The sequence below is a fragment of the Haliotis rubra genome, unplaced genomic scaffold (assembly GCF_003918875.1).
Source record: "Haliotis rubra isolate DU_JTF1 unplaced genomic scaffold, ASM391887v1 Scf991, whole genome shotgun sequence".
Classification (NCBI taxonomy): Eukaryota; Metazoa; Mollusca; class Gastropoda; order Lepetellida; family Haliotidae; genus Haliotis; species Haliotis rubra.
In genome coordinates this window covers 206811-229359 of record NW_025767736.1, presented here as the reverse complement: position 1 = coordinate 229359, position 22549 = coordinate 206811, and the positions used below count along the sequence as shown (strand labels likewise).

The 22549-nt window shown below is 41.5% G+C and overlaps 1 protein-coding gene across 1 annotated transcript in view; it reads right to left on the bottom strand.

Moving 5' to 3' along the window:
* The window catches only part of LOC124265747 (survival of motor neuron-related-splicing factor 30-like), a 91962-nt gene that overhangs the window by 46020 nt on the left and 23393 nt on the right, over positions 1 to 22549 (bottom strand). The window contains exon 2 of the mRNA XM_046700570.1: positions 22043 to 22108. Within this exon, the coding sequence (XP_046556526.1) occupies positions 22043 to 22108 (66 nt within the window). The remainder of the gene's footprint in view (positions 1 to 22042; positions 22109 to 22549) is intronic.

The window sequence follows — 22549 nt, the reverse complement described above, 5'->3', positions numbered from 1 at the left end:
ACACAGTTCTCCAGTCACAACACAACAACCAGCCTTTATATAGCTCTTACACAGTTCTCCAGTCACAACACAACAACCAGCCTTTATATAGCTCTTACACAGTTCTCCAGTCACAACACAACAACCAGCCTTTATATAGCTCTTACACAGTTCTCCAGTCACAACACAACAACCAGCCTTTATATAGCTCTTACACAGTTCTCCAGTCACAACACAACAACCAGCCTTTATATAGGCTCTTACACAGTTCTCCAGTCACAACACAACAACCAGCCTTTATATAGCTCTTACACAGTTCTCCAGTCACAACACAACAACCAGCCTTTATATAGCTCTTACACAGTTCTCCAGTCACAACACAACAACCAGCCTTTATATAGCTCTTACACAGTTCTCCAGTCACAACACAACAACCAGCCTTTATATAGCTCTTACACAGTTCTCCAGTCACAACACAACAACCAGCCTTTATATAGCTCTTACACAGTTCTCCAGTCACAACACAACAACCAGCCTTTATATAGCTCTTACACAGTTCTCCAGTCACAACACAACAACAAGCCTTTATATAGCTCTTACACAGTTCTCCAGTCACAACACAACAACCAGCCTTTATATAGGCTCTTACACAGTTCTCCAGTCACAACACAAACAACCAGCCTTATATAGCTCTTTACACAGTTCTCCAGTCACAACACAACAACCAGCCTTTATATAGCTCTTACACAGTTCTCCAGTCACAACACAACAACCAGCCTTTATATAGCTCTTACACAGTTCTCCAGTCACAACACAACAACCAGCCTTTATATAGCTCTTACACAGTTCTCCAGTCACAACACAACAACCAGCCTTTATATAGCTCTTACACAGTTCTCCAGTCACAACACAACAACCAGCCTTTATATAGCTCTTACACAGTTCTCCAGTCACAACACAACAACCAGCCTTTATATAGCTCTTACTTACACAGTTCTCCAGTCACAACACAACAACCAGCCTTTATATGGCTCTTACACAGTTCTCCAGTCACAACACAACAACCAGCCTTTATATAGCTCTTACACAGTTCTCCAGTCACAACACAACAACCAGCCTTTATATAGCTCTTACACAGTTCTCCAGTCACAACACAACAACCAGCCTTTATATAGCTCTTACACAGTTCTCCAGTCACAACACAACAACCAGCCTTTATATAGCTCTTACACAGTTCTCCAGTCACAACACAACAACCAGCCTTTATATAGCTCTTACACAGTTCTCCAGTCACAACACAACAACCAGCCTTTATATAGCTCTTACACAGTTCTCCAGTCACAACACAACAACCAGCCTTTATATAGCTCTTACACAGTTCTCCAGTCACAACACAACAACCAGCCTTTATATAGCTCTTACACAGTTCTCCAGTCACAACACAACAACCAGCCTTTATATGGCTCTTACACAGTTCTCCAGTCACAACACAACAACCAGCCTTTATATAGCTCTTACACAGTTCTCCAGTCACAACACAACAACCAGCCTTTATATAGCTCTTTACACAGTTCTCCAGTCACAACACAACAACCAGCCTTTATATATAGCTCTTACACAGTTCTCCAGTCACAACACAACAACCAGCCTTTATATAGCTCTTACACAGTTCTCCAGTCACAACACAACAACCAGCCTTTATATAGCTCTTACACAGTTCTCCAGTCACAACACAACAACCAGCCTTTATATATAGCTCTTACACAGTTCTCCAGTCACAACACAACAACCAGCCTTTATATAGCTCTTACACAGTTCTCCAGTCACAACACAACAACCAGCCTTTATATAGCTCTTACACAGTTCTCCAGTCACAACACAACAACCAGCCTTTATATAGCTCTTACACAGTTCTCCAGTCACAACACAACAACCAGCCTTTATATAGCTCTTACACAGTTCTCCAGTCACAACACAACAACCAGCCTTTATATAGCTCTTACACAGTTCTCCAGTCACAACACAACAACCAGCCTTTATATAGGCTCTTACACAGTTCTCCAGTCACAACACAACAACCAGCCTTTATATAGCTCTTACACAGTTCTCCAGTCACAACACAACAACCAGCCTTTATATAGCTCTTACACAGTTCTCCAGTCACAACACAACAACCAGCCTTTATATAGGCTCTTACACAGTTCTCCAGTCACAACACAACAACCAGCCTTTATATAGCTCTTACACAGTTCTCCAGTCACAACACAACAACCAGCCTTTATATAGGCTCTTACACAGTTCTCCAGTCACAACACAACAACCAGCCTTTATATGGCTCTTACACAGTTCTCCAGTCACAACACAACAACCAGCCTTTATATAGCTCTTACACAGTTCTCCAGTCACAACACAACAACCAGCCTTTATATAGCTCTTACACAGTTCTCCAGTCACAACACAACAACCAGCCTTTATATAGGCTCTTACACAGTTCTCCAGTCACAACACAACAACCAGCCTTTATATAGCTCTTACACAGTTCTCCAGTCACAACACAACAACCAGCCTTTATATAGCTCTTACACAGTTCTCCAGTCACAACACAACAACCAGCCTTTATATAGCTCTTACACAGTTCTCCAGTCACAACACAACAACCAGCCTTTATATAGCTCTTACACAGTTCTCCAGTCACAACACAACAACCAGCCTTTATATAGCTCTTACACAGTTCTCCAGTCACAACACAACAACCAGCCTTTATATAGCTCTTACACAGTTCTCCAGTCACAACACAACAACCAGCCTTTATATATAGCTCTTACACAGTTCTCCAGTCACAACACAACAACCAGCCTTTATATAGCTCTTACACAGTTCTCCAGTCACAACACAACAACCAGCCTTTATATAGCTCTTACACAGTTCTCCAGTCACAACACAACAACCAGCCTTTATATAGCTCTTACACAGTTCTCCAGTCACAACACAACAACCAGCCTTTATATAGCTCTTACACAGTTCTCCAGTCACAACACAACAACCAGCCTTTATATATAGCTCTTACACAGTTCTCCAGTCACAACACAACAACCAGCCTTTATATAGCTCTTACACAGTTCTCCAGTCACAACACAACAACCAGCCTTTATATAGCTCTTACACAGTTCTCCAGTCAGTCACAACACAACAACCAGCCTTTATATAGCTCTTACACAGTTCTCCAGTCACAACACAACAACCAGCCTTTATATAGCTCTTACACAGTTCTCCAGTCACAACACAACAACCAGCCTTTATATAGCTCTTACACAGTTCTCCAGTCACAACACAACAACCAGCCTTTTTATATAGCTCTTACACAGTTCTCCAGTCACAACACAACAACCAGCCTTTATATAGCTCTTACACAGTTCTCCAGTCACAACACAACAACCAGCCTTTATATAGCTCTTACACAGTTCTCCAGTCACAACACAACAACCAGCCTTTATATAGCTCTTACACAGTTCTCCAGTCACAACACAACAACCAGCCTTTATATAGCTCTTACACAGTTCTCAGTCACAACACAACAACCAGCCTTTATATAGCTCTTACACAGTTCTCCAGTCACAACACAACAACCAGCCTTTTATATAGCTCTTACACAGTTCTCCAGTCACAACACAACAACCAGCCTTTTATATAGCTCTTACACAGTTCTCCAGTCACAACACAACAACCAGCCTTTATATATAGCTCTTACACAGTTCTCCAGTCACAACACAACAACCAGCCTTTATATATAGCTCTTACACAGTTCTCCAGTCACAACACAACAACCAGCCTTTATATAGCTCTTACACAGTTCTCCAGTCACAACACAACAACCAGCCTTTATATATATAGCTCTTACACAGTTCTCCAGTCACAACACAACAACCAGCCTTTATATAGCTCTTACACAGTTCTCCAGTCACAACACAACAACCAGCCTTTATATAGCTCTTACACAGTTCTCCAGTCACAACACAACAACCAGCCTTTATATATAGCTCTTACACAGTTCTCCAGTCACAACACAACAACCAGCCTTTATATAGCTCTTACACAGTTCTCCAGTCACAACACAACAACCAGCCTTTATATAGCTCTTACACAGTTCTCCAGTCACAACACAACAACCAGCCTTTATATATAGCTCTTACACAGTTCTCCAGTCACAACACAACAACCAGCCTTTATATAGCTCTTACACAGTTCTCCAGTCACAACACAACAACCAGCCTTTATATAGCTCTTACACAGTTCTCCAGTCACAACACAACAACCAGCCTTTATATAGCTCTTACACAGTTCTCCAGTCACAACACAACAACCAGCCTTTTATATAGCTCTTACACAGTTCTCCAGTCACAACACAACAACCAGCCTTTATATAGCTCTTACACAGTTCTCCAGTCACAACACAACAACCAGCCTTTATATAGCTCTTACACAGTTCTCCAGTCACAACACAACAACCAGCCTTTATATAGCTCTTACACAGTTCTCCAGTCACAACACAACAACCAGCCTTTATATAGCTCTTACACAGTTCTCCAGTCACAACACAACAACCAGCCTTTATATAGCTCTTACACAGTTCTCCAGTCACAACACAACAACCAGCCTTTATATAGCTCTTACACAGTTCTCCAGTCACAACACAACAACCAGCCTTTATATAGCTCTTACACAGTTCTCCAGTCACAACACAACAACCAGCCTTTATATAGCTCTTACACAGTTCTCCAGTCACAACACAACAACCAGCCTTTATATAGCTCTTACACAGTTCTCCAGTCACAACACAACAACCAGCCTTTATATAGCTCTTACACAGTTCTCCAGTCACAACACAACAACCAGCCTTTATATATAGCTCTTACACAGTTCTCCAGTCACAACACAACAACCAGCCTTTATATAGCTCTTACACAGTTCTCCAGTCACAACACAACAACCAGCCTTTATATAGCTCTTACACAGTTCTCCAGTCACAACACAACAACCAGCCTTTATATAGCTCTTACACAGTTCTCCAGTCACAACACAACAACCAGCCTTTATATAGCTCTTACACAGTTCTCCAGTCACAACACAACAACCAGCCTTTATATAGCTCTTACACAGTTCTCCAGTCACAACACAACAACCAGCCTTTATATAGCTCTTACACAGTTCTCCAGTCACAACACAACAACCAGCCTTTATATAGCTCTTACACAGTTCTCCAGTCACAACACAACAACCAGCCTTTATATAGCTCTTACACAGTTCTCCAGTCACAACACAACAACCAGCCTTTATATAGCTCTTACACAGTTCTCCAGTCACAACACAACAACCAGCCTTTATATAGCTCTTACACAGTTCTCCAGTCACAACACAACAACCAGCCTTTATATAGCTCTTACACAGTTCTCCAGTCACAACACAACAACCAGCCTTTATATAGCTCTTACACAGTTCTCCAGTCACAACACAACAACCAGCCTTTATATAGCTCTTACACAGTTCTCCAGTCACAACACAACAACCAGCCTTTATATATAGCTCTTACACAGTTCTCCAGTCACAACACAACAACCAGCCTTTATATAGCTCTTACACAGTTCTCCAGTCACAACACAACAACCAGCCTTTATATATAGCTCTTACACAGTTCTCCAGTCACAACACAACAACCAGCCTTTATATAGCTCTTACACAGTTCTCCAGTCACAACACAACAACCAGCCTTTATATAGCTCTTACACAGTTCTCCAGTCACAACACAACAACCAGCCTTTATATAGGCTCTTACACAGTTCTCCAGTCACAACACAACAACCAGCCTTTATATAGCTCTTACACAGTTCTCCAGTCACAACACAACAACCAGCCTTTATATAGCTCTTACACAGTTCTCCAGTCACAACACAACAACCAGCCTTTATATAGCTCTTACACAGTTCTCCAGTCACAACACAACAACCAGCCTTTATATAGCTCTTACACAGTTCTCCAGTCACAACACAACAACCAGCCTTTATATAGCTCTTACACAGTTCTCCAGTCACAACACAACAACCAGCCTTTATATAGCTCTTACACAGTTCTCCAGTCACAACACAACAACCAGCCTTTATATAGCTCTTACACAGTTCTCCAGTCACAACACAACAACCAGCCTTTATATAGCTCTTACACAGTTCTCCAGTCACAACACAACAACCAGCCTTTATATAGCTCTTACACAGTTCTCCAGTCACAACACAACAACCAGCCTTTATATAGCTCTCTTACACAGTTCTCCAGTCACAACACAACAACCAGCCTTTATATAGCTCTTACACAGTTCTCCAGTCACAACACAACAACCAGCCTTTATATATAGCTCTTACACAGTTCTCCAGTCACAACACAACAACCAGCCTTTATATAGCTCTTACACAGTTCTCCAGTCACAACACAACAACCAGCCTTTATATAGCTCTTACACAGTTCTCCAGTCACAACACAACAACCAGCCTTTATATAGCTCTTACACAGTTCTCCAGTCACAACACAACAACCAGCCTTTATATAGCTCTTACACAGTTCTCCAGTCACAACACAACAACCAGCCTTTATATAGCTCTTACACAGTTCTCCAGTCACAACACAACAACCAGCCTTTATATAGCTCTTACACAGTTCTCCAGTCACAACACAACAACCAGCCTTTATATAGCTCTTACACAGTTCTCCAGTCACAACACAACAACCAGCCTTTATATAGCTCTTACACAGTTCTCCAGTCACAACACAACAACCAGCCTTTATATAGCTCTTACACAGTTCTCCAGTCACAACACAACAACCAGCCTTTTATATAGCTCTTACACAGTTCTCCAGTCACAACACAACAACCAGCCTTTATATAGCTCTTACACAGTTCTCCAGTCACAACACAACAACCAGCCTTTATATATAGCTCTTACACAGTTCTCCAGTCACAACACAACAACCAGCCTTTATATAGCTCTTACACAGTTCTCCAGTCACAACACAACAACCAGCCTTTATATAGCTCTTACACAGTTCTCCAGTCACAACACAACAACCAGCCTTTATATAGCTCTTACACAGTTCTCCAGTCACAACACAACAACCAGCCTTTATATAGCTCTTACACAGTTCTCCAGTCACAACACAACAACCAGCCTTTTATATAGCTCTTACACAGTTCTCCAGTCACAACACAACAACCAGCCTTTATATAGCTCTTTTACACAGTTCTCCAGTCACAACACAACAACCAGCCTTTATATAGCTCTTACACAGTTCTCCAGTCACAACACAACAACCAGCCTTTATATAGCTCTTACACAGTTCTCCAGTCACAACACAACAACCAGCCTTTATATAGCTCTTACACAGTTCTCCAGTCACAACACAACAACCAGCCTTTATATAGCTCTTACACAGTTCTCCAGTCACAACACAACAACCAGCCTTTATATAGCTCTTACACAGTTCTCCAGTCACAACACAACAACCAGCCTTTATATAGCTCTTACACAGTTCTCCAGTCACAACACAACAACCAGCCTTTATATAGCTCTTACACAGTTCCCGAGTCACAACACAACAACCAGCCTTTATATAGCTCTTACACAGTTCTCCAGTCACAACACAACAACCAGCCTTTATATATAGCTCTTACACAGTTCTCCAGTCACAACACAACAACCAGCCTTTATATAGCTCTTACACAGTTCTCCAGTCACAACACAACAACCAGCCTTTATATAGCTCTTACACAGTTCTCCAGTCACAACACAACAACCAGCCTTTATATAGCTCTTACACAGTTCTCCAGTCACAACACAACAACCAGCCTTTATATAGCTCTTACACAGTTCTCGAGCATTCTAGTAAAGGTTGGCAGCATCAGTATCCACTCAGAACTTTATGCGATTTTCTCGAACGTACGACCGATCAAAACAGAAATAAAGCCCAAAGAGGCAACTCTGGAGCGCTATCAGAAAGGCGTACCGCTAAAAATAGTATTGGCATTGAACAGATATGATGCGAAATGTGACCCACAATCCACACTCAAAACTTGAAACATTGTGACCCAATAACAACTATCACTTACTCAATGATAATAGAAATTACAAAAAACACACTCTCGTAACAGTATCCGCTGGGTTGGAGTCCCAGATAGGCGAGAATACAGGTAAACCATCAGCAATCCATGATAGTTCCTCCACATCTTTGTAAATAAAGGTGTCAGAATCCTCTTGAGCCTCTTCCTCTATAATCGGGACAACTTCCGGTGGAGGGTTCCAGAATGCTGTTGACAGGCATCTCTCCAGCAGTTAATGTTCAGTATTTCATCGATGCTCCATTGCCTGGATAACCTTGCTTGTAATGTCGTCCACAGAATCATCTGGATTGAAGGCTTGCGCAGAAAGCTAATGACAAGGTACAAGCTCAAAGAGCTTTGCGAAACTGACTGGATGATATTGGAGATGAGGTAGCGTTCGCGAACGCTAGTGGATTGTCCATAATCTACTGATGACATTTATCAGTTGATGATATAGATTTAGATGACCTCAATTTCTTCGTCTGTGACAACGCAGACTTCTTCTTAGAAGAAGAATGCGATTCCGATTCCTCTCTCGTAGGGGATTTCCTCTTAAATAGAGACTGTCATGCTATTTGAGTAGAAATAGGTGAGTCCACCTCTAGTGGCTCCAATCAATTAGTAGATGTATTGACAGATGACATATTACGACTATTATTAACATGTAGTAAAGGGAGCAACTCACGACTTCATGACTAAAACCAACCCTCTTAGCATAGCTTTTGTTATCACAGTGTACCTTGTCTCACTTCTTCCGTAAACAAGCCGACAAAAATTTATTAAATTCAACTGTGGACAAATTTGTGCAATATATACAACGTGAAAGCAATCAACACAAAGTAGGATGACAAGAATTGCAGACAGGGTGAGGGTCTGCCGCTGACGTCAGGGTTTTACACAGACTTTGAAAAAAGAGAGTCATGGTGACTCACAGTATTCATTTTGGGGAGTCATTTTCCATGTTCCATGTGGCGGTGTGCGGTCCTGTGTGTAGAGCTCAGGTCACAATCAGTTGAAGTTAAGCAACGTTGGTTGCGGACAGTCCTCAGATGGGTGACTGTGTTTGGCAGCTTGACTCCTGAAAGTTTCTAGGACTTCAGTCCTGCCCCACACAACGAAGCACATGTGACGCATGTGGTCTCACCTTAGGCAAGTGAGTTTGTTCAAAATTGCCTCTGTCCACCCAGCAGTAAAATTGGGTACCTGGTATGACACGATGGTAGTCTGAATTTGAACCTTGAGCGCCTGACAGGCGACCGGTTGTATTCTCCACATGGAGTGTTCTGTACTCGTTGAAATATGTCAGGGGAAATATGTCAGCGCTTTGAGCATGCAATGTGCATGGATAAACGCGCAATATAAATGGACTATTATTATTATTATGTTTGGGAGTCATGAACTTTTCAGTGTAATATTTATTTGTGTATATCAAAAAGCAAGAGTTTTGCAGAGATTTTGTTGTTTTATGTTGCATTGCCATTTAAATGTTACCGGGTAGTTAATAAATAGTTCATTTTTCACAATTCAAATCAGTCATAACAATATCCAGTAAACTGAACAAATAATCATGCTTGTGATTTATTCACTGTAGAATACAGTTATTAACATGAATTGAAAGAAAATGTAATTTTCTGAATAAAATTGATATTTTATACTTATCCTGACTCATGCTCTTTTGCTTGTCTTCTTCTTCTTGCGAACATAGTGGAACACTTGTATTTTCCTAATTGAAGCTCCCTTCAATGTAAAATCACTAATTAGTACTCACCACGAGTTACTTCCCTTTCCGAATGTGCGGGAAAGGAGGCGCCACCTCTTCCCACATGGTTCACTCTCTCCTGTATAACGAGCCCAACACTTGAATTTACAGGGAAATCCAAAGTGTTATGTGGGGAGGATGGGAGGGCTTACCTCATGAGTCAGGATAAGTATAAAATATCAATTTTATTCAGAAAATTACATATTTTTTCTTATCCTGACTCATGCTCTTTTGCTTGTAAAATCCTACGGAAACGGAGGTGGGAAAACAGAATACTTTGGATTTCAATAATTAGTGATTTATATATGTAATAACCCCCTACGGGAACTTCATAATGGCACTGTAATTAAGATAATTCCTGCTGCTATAATACATAAGTTCTACCAGCTGCCATAGATGGGGGTACTACAATATTTAGATAATATGATAATAAAAATCATAGTATAAGAGCGACTCCAAGTGGAGAAGCGACCCAATGTACATGTAACATCAGACGAATGTAGACTTAAGATATATATATAATTAGCACAAAACTCCGTAGAGTTATAAGCTAGATAATACTGGTATGATATATACAGAATAATGTCGTGAGACTATGTCTCATTGTCTACGAGGGACTGTCAACTGCTGTGCGAGGACCATGGGACCGAAATGGTGAATACCTGAGACGTCCTCGGGGGGGTGATATCTCTCAGATAGTGGTTAGCAAACACCATGTCGGATTTCCAAAAGCAGCCCTCCATAATGGTATTCAACGAGCAATTTCCGTGTAGAGCGAGTGTCGAAGCCAGTGCTCTGATTTCATGGGGATTAGATGCTCTTGGAGGGTCGGTCCTGCAGCCTTGTAGGCACGAAGTATGACAGTTCTGATCCATATCGATATGGTGGTACGAGAGACTTCGGTCTGAGTTGCTGTCGATAGAGGGATGAATAACCGCTTGAGTTGTTGTCGCCTCGTTTTGGATCGTTGTAGATAGATTTTGAGTGCTCTCACTGGGCATAATGATAGGTCAAGCGTATCATGAGGTCCGAGAATTGAGGAAAGTGCAGGGACATGGAATAATCTGTCTGGTTGACCTGGCAATTGATTCTTGGCGATAAAGTCCCATCGCAGTCCCATATGCACTATGTTTTGATTGTCATCGAAACGTGTTCTCTCATAATCTAGAGCATGAATTTCTGACATCCTGGCTGCCGTTGCTAGGGATAACAGGAACAATGTTTTCTGTGTCAGAAATTCAAATGATGATGATTCCAGTGGTTCATAGCCCTCACTTGTGAGGTGTTGGAGCACTATATTTAGATCCCATGCTGGAGCGCGAAATCTCTGTTTCTGGTCCTCCAATCGGAATGAACGTAGCAAGGCCAGTAACTCTGGCGTTTTCGTTAACTTGACACCCGTTCTCATAGTTTTCACTGAACTTAGAGCTGCGAGATATGTTGACAATGTCGAGCCTTTTAGACGTTTAGTTTGTCGTATGTAACAAAGGTAGTCAGCCACTTGTGGATGTGTAGCATTTCTAGCTGTAAATCCCTTTTTAACAGCGTAAGTCTCAAAACTATGCCACTTGTCGTCATACAAGTTGCATGTAGAATTGCGTAAAGCAAGCGTGACTGCTTTCGCCGCTCTGGCTGAATAACCTCTCTTGTTTAGACACACTTTAATACAGTCCATACGTGAAGTTGGAATGTTTCTGGGTTTCCGTGCGCTTGTTTGGTGTGAGGATGTCCTAGTAGATTCGAGCGCTTTGGTAGTTGTAGTATTGGTTGTCCGATTTCTTGAATTAGAATGGGAAACCACGTTCTCGCTGGCCAGTAGGGCGCGACCAAAATCAGTTGGAGGCTCTGAGTTTGTCTGATTTTCTGTAACACCTTAGGAATTAGCTGGCGGAAAACGCTGTCTGCGTTGAGGCCTTCCCAGGATATGCTTAGTGCGTCCGTTGCCCATGCTTGTGGATCCAGGACTGGTGATACGAATGTTGTTAGCTGATTGTTGAAGCGAGTGGCGAATAGGTCTACTAGGGGAGCTCCTATTTCCTTGATAATCTGTGCAAAGATTTCTGTATGGAGCATCCATTCTGTCGGTGACGGTAGATGTGGCCGAGAGAGTGTGTCTGCTAGTACATTCTTGGCTCCAGGAATGTGACATGCTCTGACATGTATGTTGAGATCGTCGATTAGATCGAACAGTTGAAAGCATAGAGTCAATAGGTTCAATGATCTCGTTGAGCCTTGTTTGTTTATATAAAACGCCACTGTTGAGTTGTCGGTGTGAATCATTAGATGCGCATTCTGTAGAATGGTGCTCCAATGTAGTAGGGCGTTGACTACTGCTTTCATTTCTAGCATGTTTATGTGCAGCTTGCTCTCTTGCTGGTTCCATAACCCTGATGCTGTCCGGTTGGCGAGATGAGCTCCCCAACCTTGGAGCGACACGTCTACATAGAGATGGGTTTTGAATTCGGGCTCTGTTAAATAGATGCCTTCGCAGACATTCGACCTCCTTGTCCACCATAGTAGATGAGGTCTGATGTGCTTCGGTAGACTGAATGGTTGTAGGTCGTCGAGATGAGCGTTGATGAGGACCTGTAACGGACGTAACTGTAGTCTGCCTCTGACTGTCATGTCTTGGGCTGACATGAGGAGACCCAACAGACTCTGCCATTGTCGTAGTGGTAGCGGAGAGAGTAAGGATTATTGGGATGGTCTGTTGGATCTTGAGCCATCGGGTCCTCTGGTATGCGACGATACGGTTCTGTGTCGTGGAGAAATCGAATGCCTAGAAAATGCAGATCTTGCGTAGGTTCTAGGTCCGACTTGAGTAGATTTACTAACCATCCTAACTGCGTTAGTAGCTTGATGATGAAGTTTAACTGTAGTTTGAGACGCTGTGGATCTTGATCTACTTGAATCCCGTCGTCGAGGTAGAACGCACTGCGTAGCCCTAGACGATGTAGGTAAGTGACGATAGGTTTCGTTACTCTTGTGAATAACCAGGGGGGCCGATGATATTCCAAATGGGAGTACTTTCCATTGGTAATGTAGCCCGTCTAGTGTAAACCATAGGTATTTCCTGGATTCGGGATGTATCGGGATATGTAGATAAGCATCCTGCAGATCTATACTGGCCATGTAGTACATGGGACGAACTAGGTGCCGTAGTTGAGGTAGATGTATCATGCGAAACGTTGGCGGTTTGCGTAGATAATCTCTGTTGAACGTGCTCATGTTGTAGATGAGTCGGAACTTTTCCTTGGAGTTTTTCTTGGGCACTAGGAAAACTGGGGAGTAGAAGCCTGGTTCGATGTTTACTTGATCCAGTACTTCTATGGCCTGCTTGGTTAGGAGAGATAAAACAGCTTCTCATAACTTTGGTAGTAGACCAGTAGAAATCGACATGAAATTAAGTTGACCCGGACATTTAGTATAACAAGCAAATTTGTGTCTTAAAATGATTTATAGGTTCCTGTGATGCTGAGAAAAAAAAACAACCAAAATCAACCTTGGGCAGAAAAAGTTATGACCACTTGAAAATGTTCCTCAATGTTGTGCTGAGGTTTCTTACATATAACATCAGTTGTATGACTAATATTATCTCCCTTCATAGTAACAGCAAACAATGGCCGACATTGTTGTGACAACAGAAGTTTTGAAGCGGTGAAATTTGACATACAAGGTAAGTACTGTGAGTTTTAAGAAAGTTTCCATGGGGAAATAGCCTTTGACAACTGTTAAAAGGCATTGAGACATAAGGCATTGAGAAATAGCTTCAAAATAGTCTTGTTTGATCAATGAAAATTTGAACAAGATAGATAGACTTGATGTTGAAATTTTAGGCTTCAAGGTCATGTAATATTATGGTTTTCCTACTAGTCTTTCTTGTCATATGGTGATGGAGTAGATGTTTAGGATGTTCAAGGAGAAAGATGAAATCAAATCTAGATTGAAATATTACCTTAAAAAATTATATAAAAATATATGGAACCACTGCATAAACTACCAATGCACTCCTACTGATGCTATTTTCCCTCCGACTCATTACATAATATGAAAGCGTCTGTTGATAATTAAATCTTTGAGTAATTTGTAGTCAATGATAGTCAAAATCATATTTCAAATATAGATTATCAATGAAAATATTATTGTTCACTACACAATACATGGTTACCATGCGTATATTGATGAAAACAGATTTGGATAGGCTTATTTTATTTTGGTGTATTTATCTCTTTGATCTGTTAAAAAAATTAGAATTAGTTCACAAAGTACCAATGAAAAGCAATATATGTTACACCTGCAAAACATTGTCCAAACAGTAGGATTCCAAATTTTAATAATTCCCAAAATTAATAGAAATTACTGAATTAATTAAGAAATGAAATTAGAAAAATATTACCGAATACACTAAGTGAGTGAAAATTGTGATGCCATTGGATTTTTTTTCCAATAAAACTTAAAATATGTACATAAATTAATGAAAATATTTACAAGTTTACCATTTCTATAATACAAAGATGAATCATAAAAACATAGAAATTAAGCTCATACCATTTTGTTATGCCCACATTTCTAAAATTCCCCTGAGCTTTGCCTGAAGCACATGTCTTAAATTCTCACAAACATTATAAGAGTTCCTCCCATAGCAAACAAATAAAGTCAACTGTTCCTTGTTGACTAGTAAAATGATCATTCATATAAGCAAAATTTGGATGATTTTGAAAACATTTGAAATAGTAATGAATTAATTTTTAATGTTTCAGGCATGTCTTTCTGCATCATTTGTAAGAAACCTGATGCTACAGTGAAGCTTACAAGCAGGGGAATTATTTCACTGCTGAGTGTTTCTGAACAAAGAAAGGATGACCTGCATGAATATCTTTCACAGTCAGACAATCATCACGTTCATGAAAATTGTAGAAAATCATGCACTGCAAAGACTGACTGACTGACTGAGTTTAGTTTTACGCCGCTTTTAGCAATATTCCAGCAATATCACGGCGGGGGACACCAGAAATGGGCTTAACACATTGTGCCCATGTGGGGAATCGAACCCGGGTCTTCGGCGTGACGAGCCAACGCTTTAACCACTAGGCTACCCCACCGCCCCCACTGCAAAGAAAAACGTTAAGGCAGCTCAGTCCATCTCTCCTATTCGTATCCTAAGAAATTCAGAAAATAATTTTGATTATGACACTTGTTGCTTGATCTGTGGAAAGAAGATTGACTCCATCGATCTACAAAAACATCTTCACCGTCATGATGTTAGCAAAGTTGAAATCATAAATAATGACAAAAAATCTGTTCTTCAAGTAACTCTCTTAGATGTTTGTAGTAAAAGACAACATGATGATGCATCAACTGTCAAAGTCCGTATTTTCTATGCAGGAGATATAAGAGCAGTTGAGGCCAGATACCATAGACAGTGTCTTCAGGTATTTACATCCCCTAGGAAAATCAAACACAGTCAAAGCAAGACCAATTCACGTAACTCTGACCAGGGAAACAACAGAACAGATGTTGTGCAGAAGGCTTGAGGAAGATAATCATAACTATCAGCAGTTCACAATCCAAGATGTGCACAAGGAACTTTCATCCTATCTATCTCCTGAAACTGAACCATATTCCATAAAACACCTCAAGAGGAGACTGATTGATATATTTGGAGATCAAATAACATTTTCTGAGATAGATGGAAAGTCAAATGTTATCACTTTCAACAGTACAGCATCTTCCATTCTTCATGGATCTTACATTCAAACTGACGTTCAAAAGGAAACTGAAGATAAGAAGATTATAAAGAAAGCTGGATCCATTCTCAGAGATGACATAAGCAAGAGGAGTCAAGTTCAGGATGAATCTTCAACCCAAGAATATCCTTCACCCAGTGACATCAATGTGGACAAACTTGAAGAGCAGGTACCGCCGCTTGTCCTCAGTCTCATTGAAAGAATTCTACTGAAGTCAAGGAGTCCATCATCTCTTGCCAAACAGAGACTTCTTATCATTTCTCTATGTCATGTTCTACTTCAGACGGCTTCAGTACAGTCATACATCTCAACACTGATGCTCTGTGTAGGCCTGTTTATCCACCACCTTACACGGTCAAGAGTTCTTCTCAATGTTCTTTCCTCCCTTGGGTTTAAGCCTCTTATGATCAAGTCATTGACTTCGAGAAATCGGCTGCTGTCAATCAAGATAACGTCAACCAATCAACTGAGCCTGCTTCAGGATTTTGCCAACTGATCGCAGACAACTTTGATCACAATGAAGATACATTAAATGGACAAGATACTTCACATGAAATGGGAATAATAACTTGTCAAACACCCAAAGAAAGTAAAAGAATTTCCATCCCCAGACAGAAAGTAAATCTGCTGAGATTATGAAATCAGGAACCTTTGGTACACTCATAAAACCCTACCATCAACCAGTCAGAAGTCAACTGCCCAATGTTGTGTTTGAGGAGCTGCAGCCAATCAATCTTCCTATGACACACTTCCAAAGTATGGACATGCTGTGGAAAGTGTCCCGCTTGTTGAGCAACTCATGTCCAAGTTGGCAGGGTTTTATGTCTCAGGTCACAGATGGTACAGTTGTTTGCTCTTCAGTCATGTACAATCCTATCATCCCATTAAATCCACAGACAATGGAGGCGGTTTATAGTACAATGATTTTTGTAGATCTCCAAAGAAGAAAATCTGGCCAGTGTTGTGGTCAAATTACATTTGACCAAGCTCTCTTTGCAAAGGCGTATAAAATAAAGGTTGAAAATCCTAAAGAATTCAAACATCTGTCTTTACGCCTGGGTGGATTCCACCAACTGATATCCTTTCTTGGAGCTGGATGTAAGTGTATGCAGGACAGTGGTCTTGAAGATGTGTCGGCAACTGTATATGCCAACAAGTCTATTAAACTGACACTAATCAATTCAATAATTGATTCAAAATCCTTAGTTTTAATTACCCAAGTGACACAAAGATTGTGCTAAAACCAAGATGTGATTGAATACAATGTTAGGCCATTATTTATGTATTTTCTCATCTTCTTTTAGGATTTTGCCCCTAAATGACAATTTCCCCGTTGGTTGTGTTTTCCATGGTGAACAAGCACCCTATTTGGGTTAATTTAGTCATAAAATGTGCTTGTTATACTAAATGTAATTCTTTTCAAAAATATTTAACGATTTTCTCATCCTTTTTTAGGATTTTGCCCCAAAATGACAATTTCCCCAAGGTTGATTTTGGTTGGGTTTTCCATGGTGAACAAGTACCCTATTTGGGTTAATTTAGTCATAAAATGTGCTTGTTATACTAAATGTAATTCTTTTCAAAAATATTTAACGATTTTCGCATCCTTTATTAGGATTTTGCTCCAAATTGACAATTTCCCCAAGGTTGATTTTGGTTGGGTTTTCCATGGTGAACAAGTACCCTATTTGGGTCAATTTAGTCATAAAATGTGCTTGTTATACTAAATGTAATTCTTTTCAAAAATATTTAACAATTTTCTCATCCTTTTTTAGGATTTTGCCCCAAAATGACAATTTCCCCAAGGTTGATTTTGGTTGTGGTTTCCATGGTGAACAAGTACCCTATTTGGGTTAATTTAGTCATAAAATGTGCTTGTTATACTAAATGTAATTCTTTTCAAAAATATTTTAACAATTTTCTCATCCTTTTTTAGGATTTTGCCCCAAAATGACAATTTCCCCAAGGTTGATTTTGGTTGGGTTTTCCTTGGTGAACAAGTACCCTATTTGGGTTAATTTAGTCATAAAATTTGCTTGTTATACTAAATGTCCGGGTTTCATACAATTTCTACTGGACTATAGTTGTTGAGCCTGAAAGTCGAACTTGTGAGGGTTGACTGTAAGCGGGGGGTGGCCTGTAGTTGGATTCGATATCAGTGTTGTAGGATGTTGGAGACATATGGATCCTGTAGCATTCCCCAATTCTTCCAGTAGAGTTGCAGACGTCCACCCACTTGTGATGGTTGTACTGGAACGGCTAGGGGTGGAAGACTCCAGTCGTTCCGAACCCGTCCTTCATCGTTTATAGTTGCGGGAGCCTTTGGGTGCCCTGCCTCTTCCAGATCCTCCCCTGTAGTTGCCATATGGCCGACGAAAGGAATCTTTTCCTCCTCTTGAACCGTCCATCTTCCTGTCCCGTGCTTTCTGTAAGCCAGTAAACTTTGATCTTCCTGAATATCTCTGTGATGTCTGCCTGATGACGCTACCTAGCGTGTCCATCGACTTTATCATAAGGACTTCTCTTGAATCCTTGGTGACTTCTTTAGAGACTTTATCTATTCCTCCAGCAAAGATTGATGACGTAGACCACGGGGCTGTGTAGAGTGAAGATGTGAACTGTTCACCCCAACTGCAGGAAGCGAGGAGACCTTGACGACGAGCCAGAGTTAGCGCTGCGGATACTGATGTTAGATGATCCGTTAAAAACTGCTGGTCCTTCTTCTGCATAAGGAGGGCCGAGTATATCATTCTGTCGTCTTCTGATGTAGAACCTCGAAATCTGGTGATGAGAGTTTCATTAATCGTTCTTGATCTGCTAAGGCCGAAGAACATTCTTCTTGTCATGGTTTCGATCTGAGCCAGCTTGCGGTCGTCTATCTTATAGTTCTTAGTCTTGGCATCGTTGATGACTTTGAAGTTATCGTCGATTTCTTGTGCCTTGAAAAATGGGTCCATATTATGGGTTGAGAACTTTTTGGCGTTGAACTGTGGTAAGTGCGGCGCCTGGGCTTTAGTGGCTTTATGGAAGGCTGAGTCGAGATTCTGTGGAATCGATCGGAGGTAGGGTGATCGATATCTGCGTCGTCCTCCCTCATGAGATGAGGTGTGGGCCGGGTTACCGTTCTTGGAAGGTGAAGATAGGTCCAGGTTGTTAACCATCCAGTAGCGTATTTCTGCGTCGGAGAAAATGATGCCTCCATCATCTTCTGTAACGGGATTGCTGATAAGAGGTTGATGCTCTTCCGATGGTGACTGAGGTGGAGACCTGTATACTTGTACAGCTCTGCAGGGTGACGTCAATGGAGACCTGTCTGGGGACTTCCGTGAAGACTTGTGAGGCGAACGATGTGGTGATCTGTGAGGAGATCGACAAGGTGAACGACGAGGAGATCGACGTGGCGAGCGGCCTGACAAGCTGCGTCTGTATAATGACCTTCGCGGAGATCTACGTGGTGAACAGTGATAGCTCGCGAAGCTCTTGGGGAATCCCTCGATGACCTTCTAGACGAAGATGACATGGAGCCTGTAACTGGTGCCCTTTGCGAAGACCTTCGCGAAGCTTCATCTGAGTCCGGTCCTGGGGAGTGACGACTTGACTTTCGAGAAGGCCTTCGCAAAGGCTGGAGGTCCGAGTCTGAGTCCGGGGATGATAGGATCTTCCTTCGCGAACCTCTACGTGAGTGTTGATCGGAGTCCGACGTAGGTGACGATGTAGGTGTCCTTTGCGAAGGCCTTCGCGAAGGCTGAACATCTGGGTCCTTCGCAGAGATGGGCTGTGACGTCCTTCGAGCAGGTGGGTTCCTCTGCGATGACTTGGTAGCAGCCGCTACGTTGACGAGAGGTCCTTCTGGGGTGACGTCTACGTTGGAGCCTGAGCCTTCCGCTTCGGCTGGTTGTCTCTCCAGTCCGTAGCGGTCTTCCATCATCTTCATAATCTGAAGAACCGTCTAGGACGGTCTGCGAAGATGCGAAGATGTAGTTGCTGCCCTATCTGCGTTGGTAGCGACGGGACCCTCAGGAAGATCGTCAGACATCAGCGTTGGTACATCAGGTTGCATGTAGATCTGCGCTGACGTCACTGTTGCCGACACCGGTCGTTTCTTGTGATGCAAATCAGGTAAGATGATTGGCTGATCATCATACAGGCCCAGTTCTGCGGCGGGAACAATCTCAGCTGAGAAAATCCTAGTAGACTTCGTCGATTTCCCCTTGGAGGTAGACGCTGCCCTGGGGGTGCAGAGTCTGCGTTGTGTTGAAGTAGAAGCCCTCTTAGTCTTTGGCTGAGACGACGGGATGTCTGGGGATGCAGGACGCTTCTTGGAGACGGCGGACTGCGTCCAACGCCTCTCCTCCGAGGGTAACTCTAGCGGAACACCAGACGGGAGGGGGTCGTCTGACAGCAGTTGACTGGCGAGGGGTTCAGATGTATCAGCCATGGCTAGACTCTGCTTACGTGACCTATCTGCTGCGCGTCTCAAGACGCAAAGTAAATATTTGTCAAAAGCAGAATTAGACAATTTATTACAGTAACTGCAACGTGAAGAAAATGAGCATGGTGCAGTACAGCTAGGGCATATCAAATGCGGATCAGCAGCAGAAAAACGTAACCTGCAAACAGTACAGATTTTCATCAACGTAAACTACTGAACAATCACGGCGTCCTGTGAATAAACAGCAGAAATACGAATAAATATCAATACATAATTGTTGAAGGATGCTACCTAAACCTCTATAGATGACTAAAAGAGGTAACTAAATAAGAATAATCAAAGGATATAGTGTGTAGGGAGACACAGGCGCTCTCACATCCTGCTCACTGGGCGAAGAAGGAGAGAGTGAACCATGTGGGAAGAGGTGGCGCCTCCTTTCCCGCGCATTCGGAAAGGGAAGTAGCTCGTGGTGAGTACTAATTAGTGATTTTACATTGAAGGGAGCTTCAATTAGGGAAATACAAGTATTCCACTATGTTCGCAAGAAGAAGAAGACAAGCAAAAGAGCATGAGTCAGGATAAGAAAAAATTATCTAAATTAATGAAGACCTCATGAAAACTATCATTGTTTGCTTATCAAATCAATTTTATTGAACTGAATTCTGGGGGTCACTCATAAAACTTGCATCAAGCTTGACTCGTATGATAATATTTTGATAGTCTTTTACAAAATTGTTGCGTCAAATATGCAGGAATCAAGCGTCATGTAAAACCCTGTGACATACGCACTCTACATTGCTGACATGCAGGCATACATAATGAGTCAACTGAAACCGGTAAAATTAATTTTAGACAATAATTTACATGAGGTGAGGTGAGGTGAAATTGGGTTTTACGTCGTGCTCGAGAATATTTCACTCATATGACGACGTGCATGCGTGTGTATGTGTATGTGCGGCTGCTTGTGCTAGCCCAGATTTAAGCTGGTTTTATAGTGCTAGCCCACTGAGATACCATGCCGCAGTGAAGCATGAATACCCAACTCAGACACATTATACTGCCCCGAGCCAACCAGTCCCTGTTGTACCCATTAATGCCGAGCGCCAGGCACGGACCAACAAGTACCATATTTTAACGTCTTTTGGTATGACGCGGTCGGGGATCGAACCCTCGACCTTCCGCTCTCAGGGCGGACACTCTAACCACTACACCACGGAGGCGGTCATAATTTACATGAATAATTACATCGTATATATAGTAGAATGTCTGAATATACAATCTACGGTAAAATTTGGATACAGAGGATATGCAGACGTAAAAGGGATCCGAGGTATCCATCCAACCGTCCGCTAGGGCCATGAAGCAGAGAGTGACAAGTGCCGGTCACGTGGGACACAGTTGGGGGAAAGCATAAGGGAGGTAACCTGAATGGGTGAGTGATTTTATGTTTGCTTCAGGGAGCAAAGGGATCAACGTTTCCACTACTGTTCGAAAGAGTGAGTCAGGATATGGAACAATATATATTTCATTCAACTTTTCAAACGCATATCCAATCGTTCTTCACCTCCATTACCCCTGCCAGCTTCCGGTTCAAAGGAGTGAAGGAACAAGAATAAGCGGAAACTCATATTGTGCAAATTTAAAATTAAATTGTTGACGATTATTTATCTTATCTGCTGTCATTATTGTTTGAATTTTCGTAACATTTATTCTGAAAACACACTTCTGATGCAGCAGGTGAATGAAAGCAAGGGATTGTTATCTGCAAACTTTCCATATATCGTACATGTGATTCAACAAGTATTTTAGAGTTAACTCCCATGTTCCTTCACTCTGTTGAAACAGAAGCTGGCAGGGGTAATGGAAGCGAAGAACGATTTGACATTCTATGAGTGGGAAACTAATATAACTGGAAAATGAAAAGTGATGACACCTGAAGTTCACAAAAACTAAAGCAATGCTATAAAAACTAAACAAACACCCACTTGCAAGTCTTTCTTCAATTTGAGTAAGTCTTCATTTTCTGCATCAGTAGTCAAGGAGGCCTCTACCTGCAACACACAATTAAAGGTGAGTTAACACTTCTGATCATGCAAATCACTATGATTTACAATTCAGCTGAGTCGGAAGACGGTTTTGTACAGTTCCTCCTGGATTCCATGGTTGCAGAACAGATTGCGGAAAATACCTTTCCATGCATAAAAACATCTGGTCCACGGAAAATTCATTTTCATGCAAAATACCTGCAGAATCTGCCATTTTTCTACAATGGAATTTACTTATTTTGAAAGTTGAATCAAGATTGCCTATCAAACAAAACAATATTTTTTAGAGTTTGTAATGCCATTCATTATCACACTCGTAAGATCATCTTTCTAAATAAAAAAAACATCTTGCGAAAAAAACACCCAGCTGCCAGCTATACCTTGAATGACATGAAGCTCTAAATAAAACATTTACAGCTTTGTGTTTATGAATTAAAGTTTGAAATT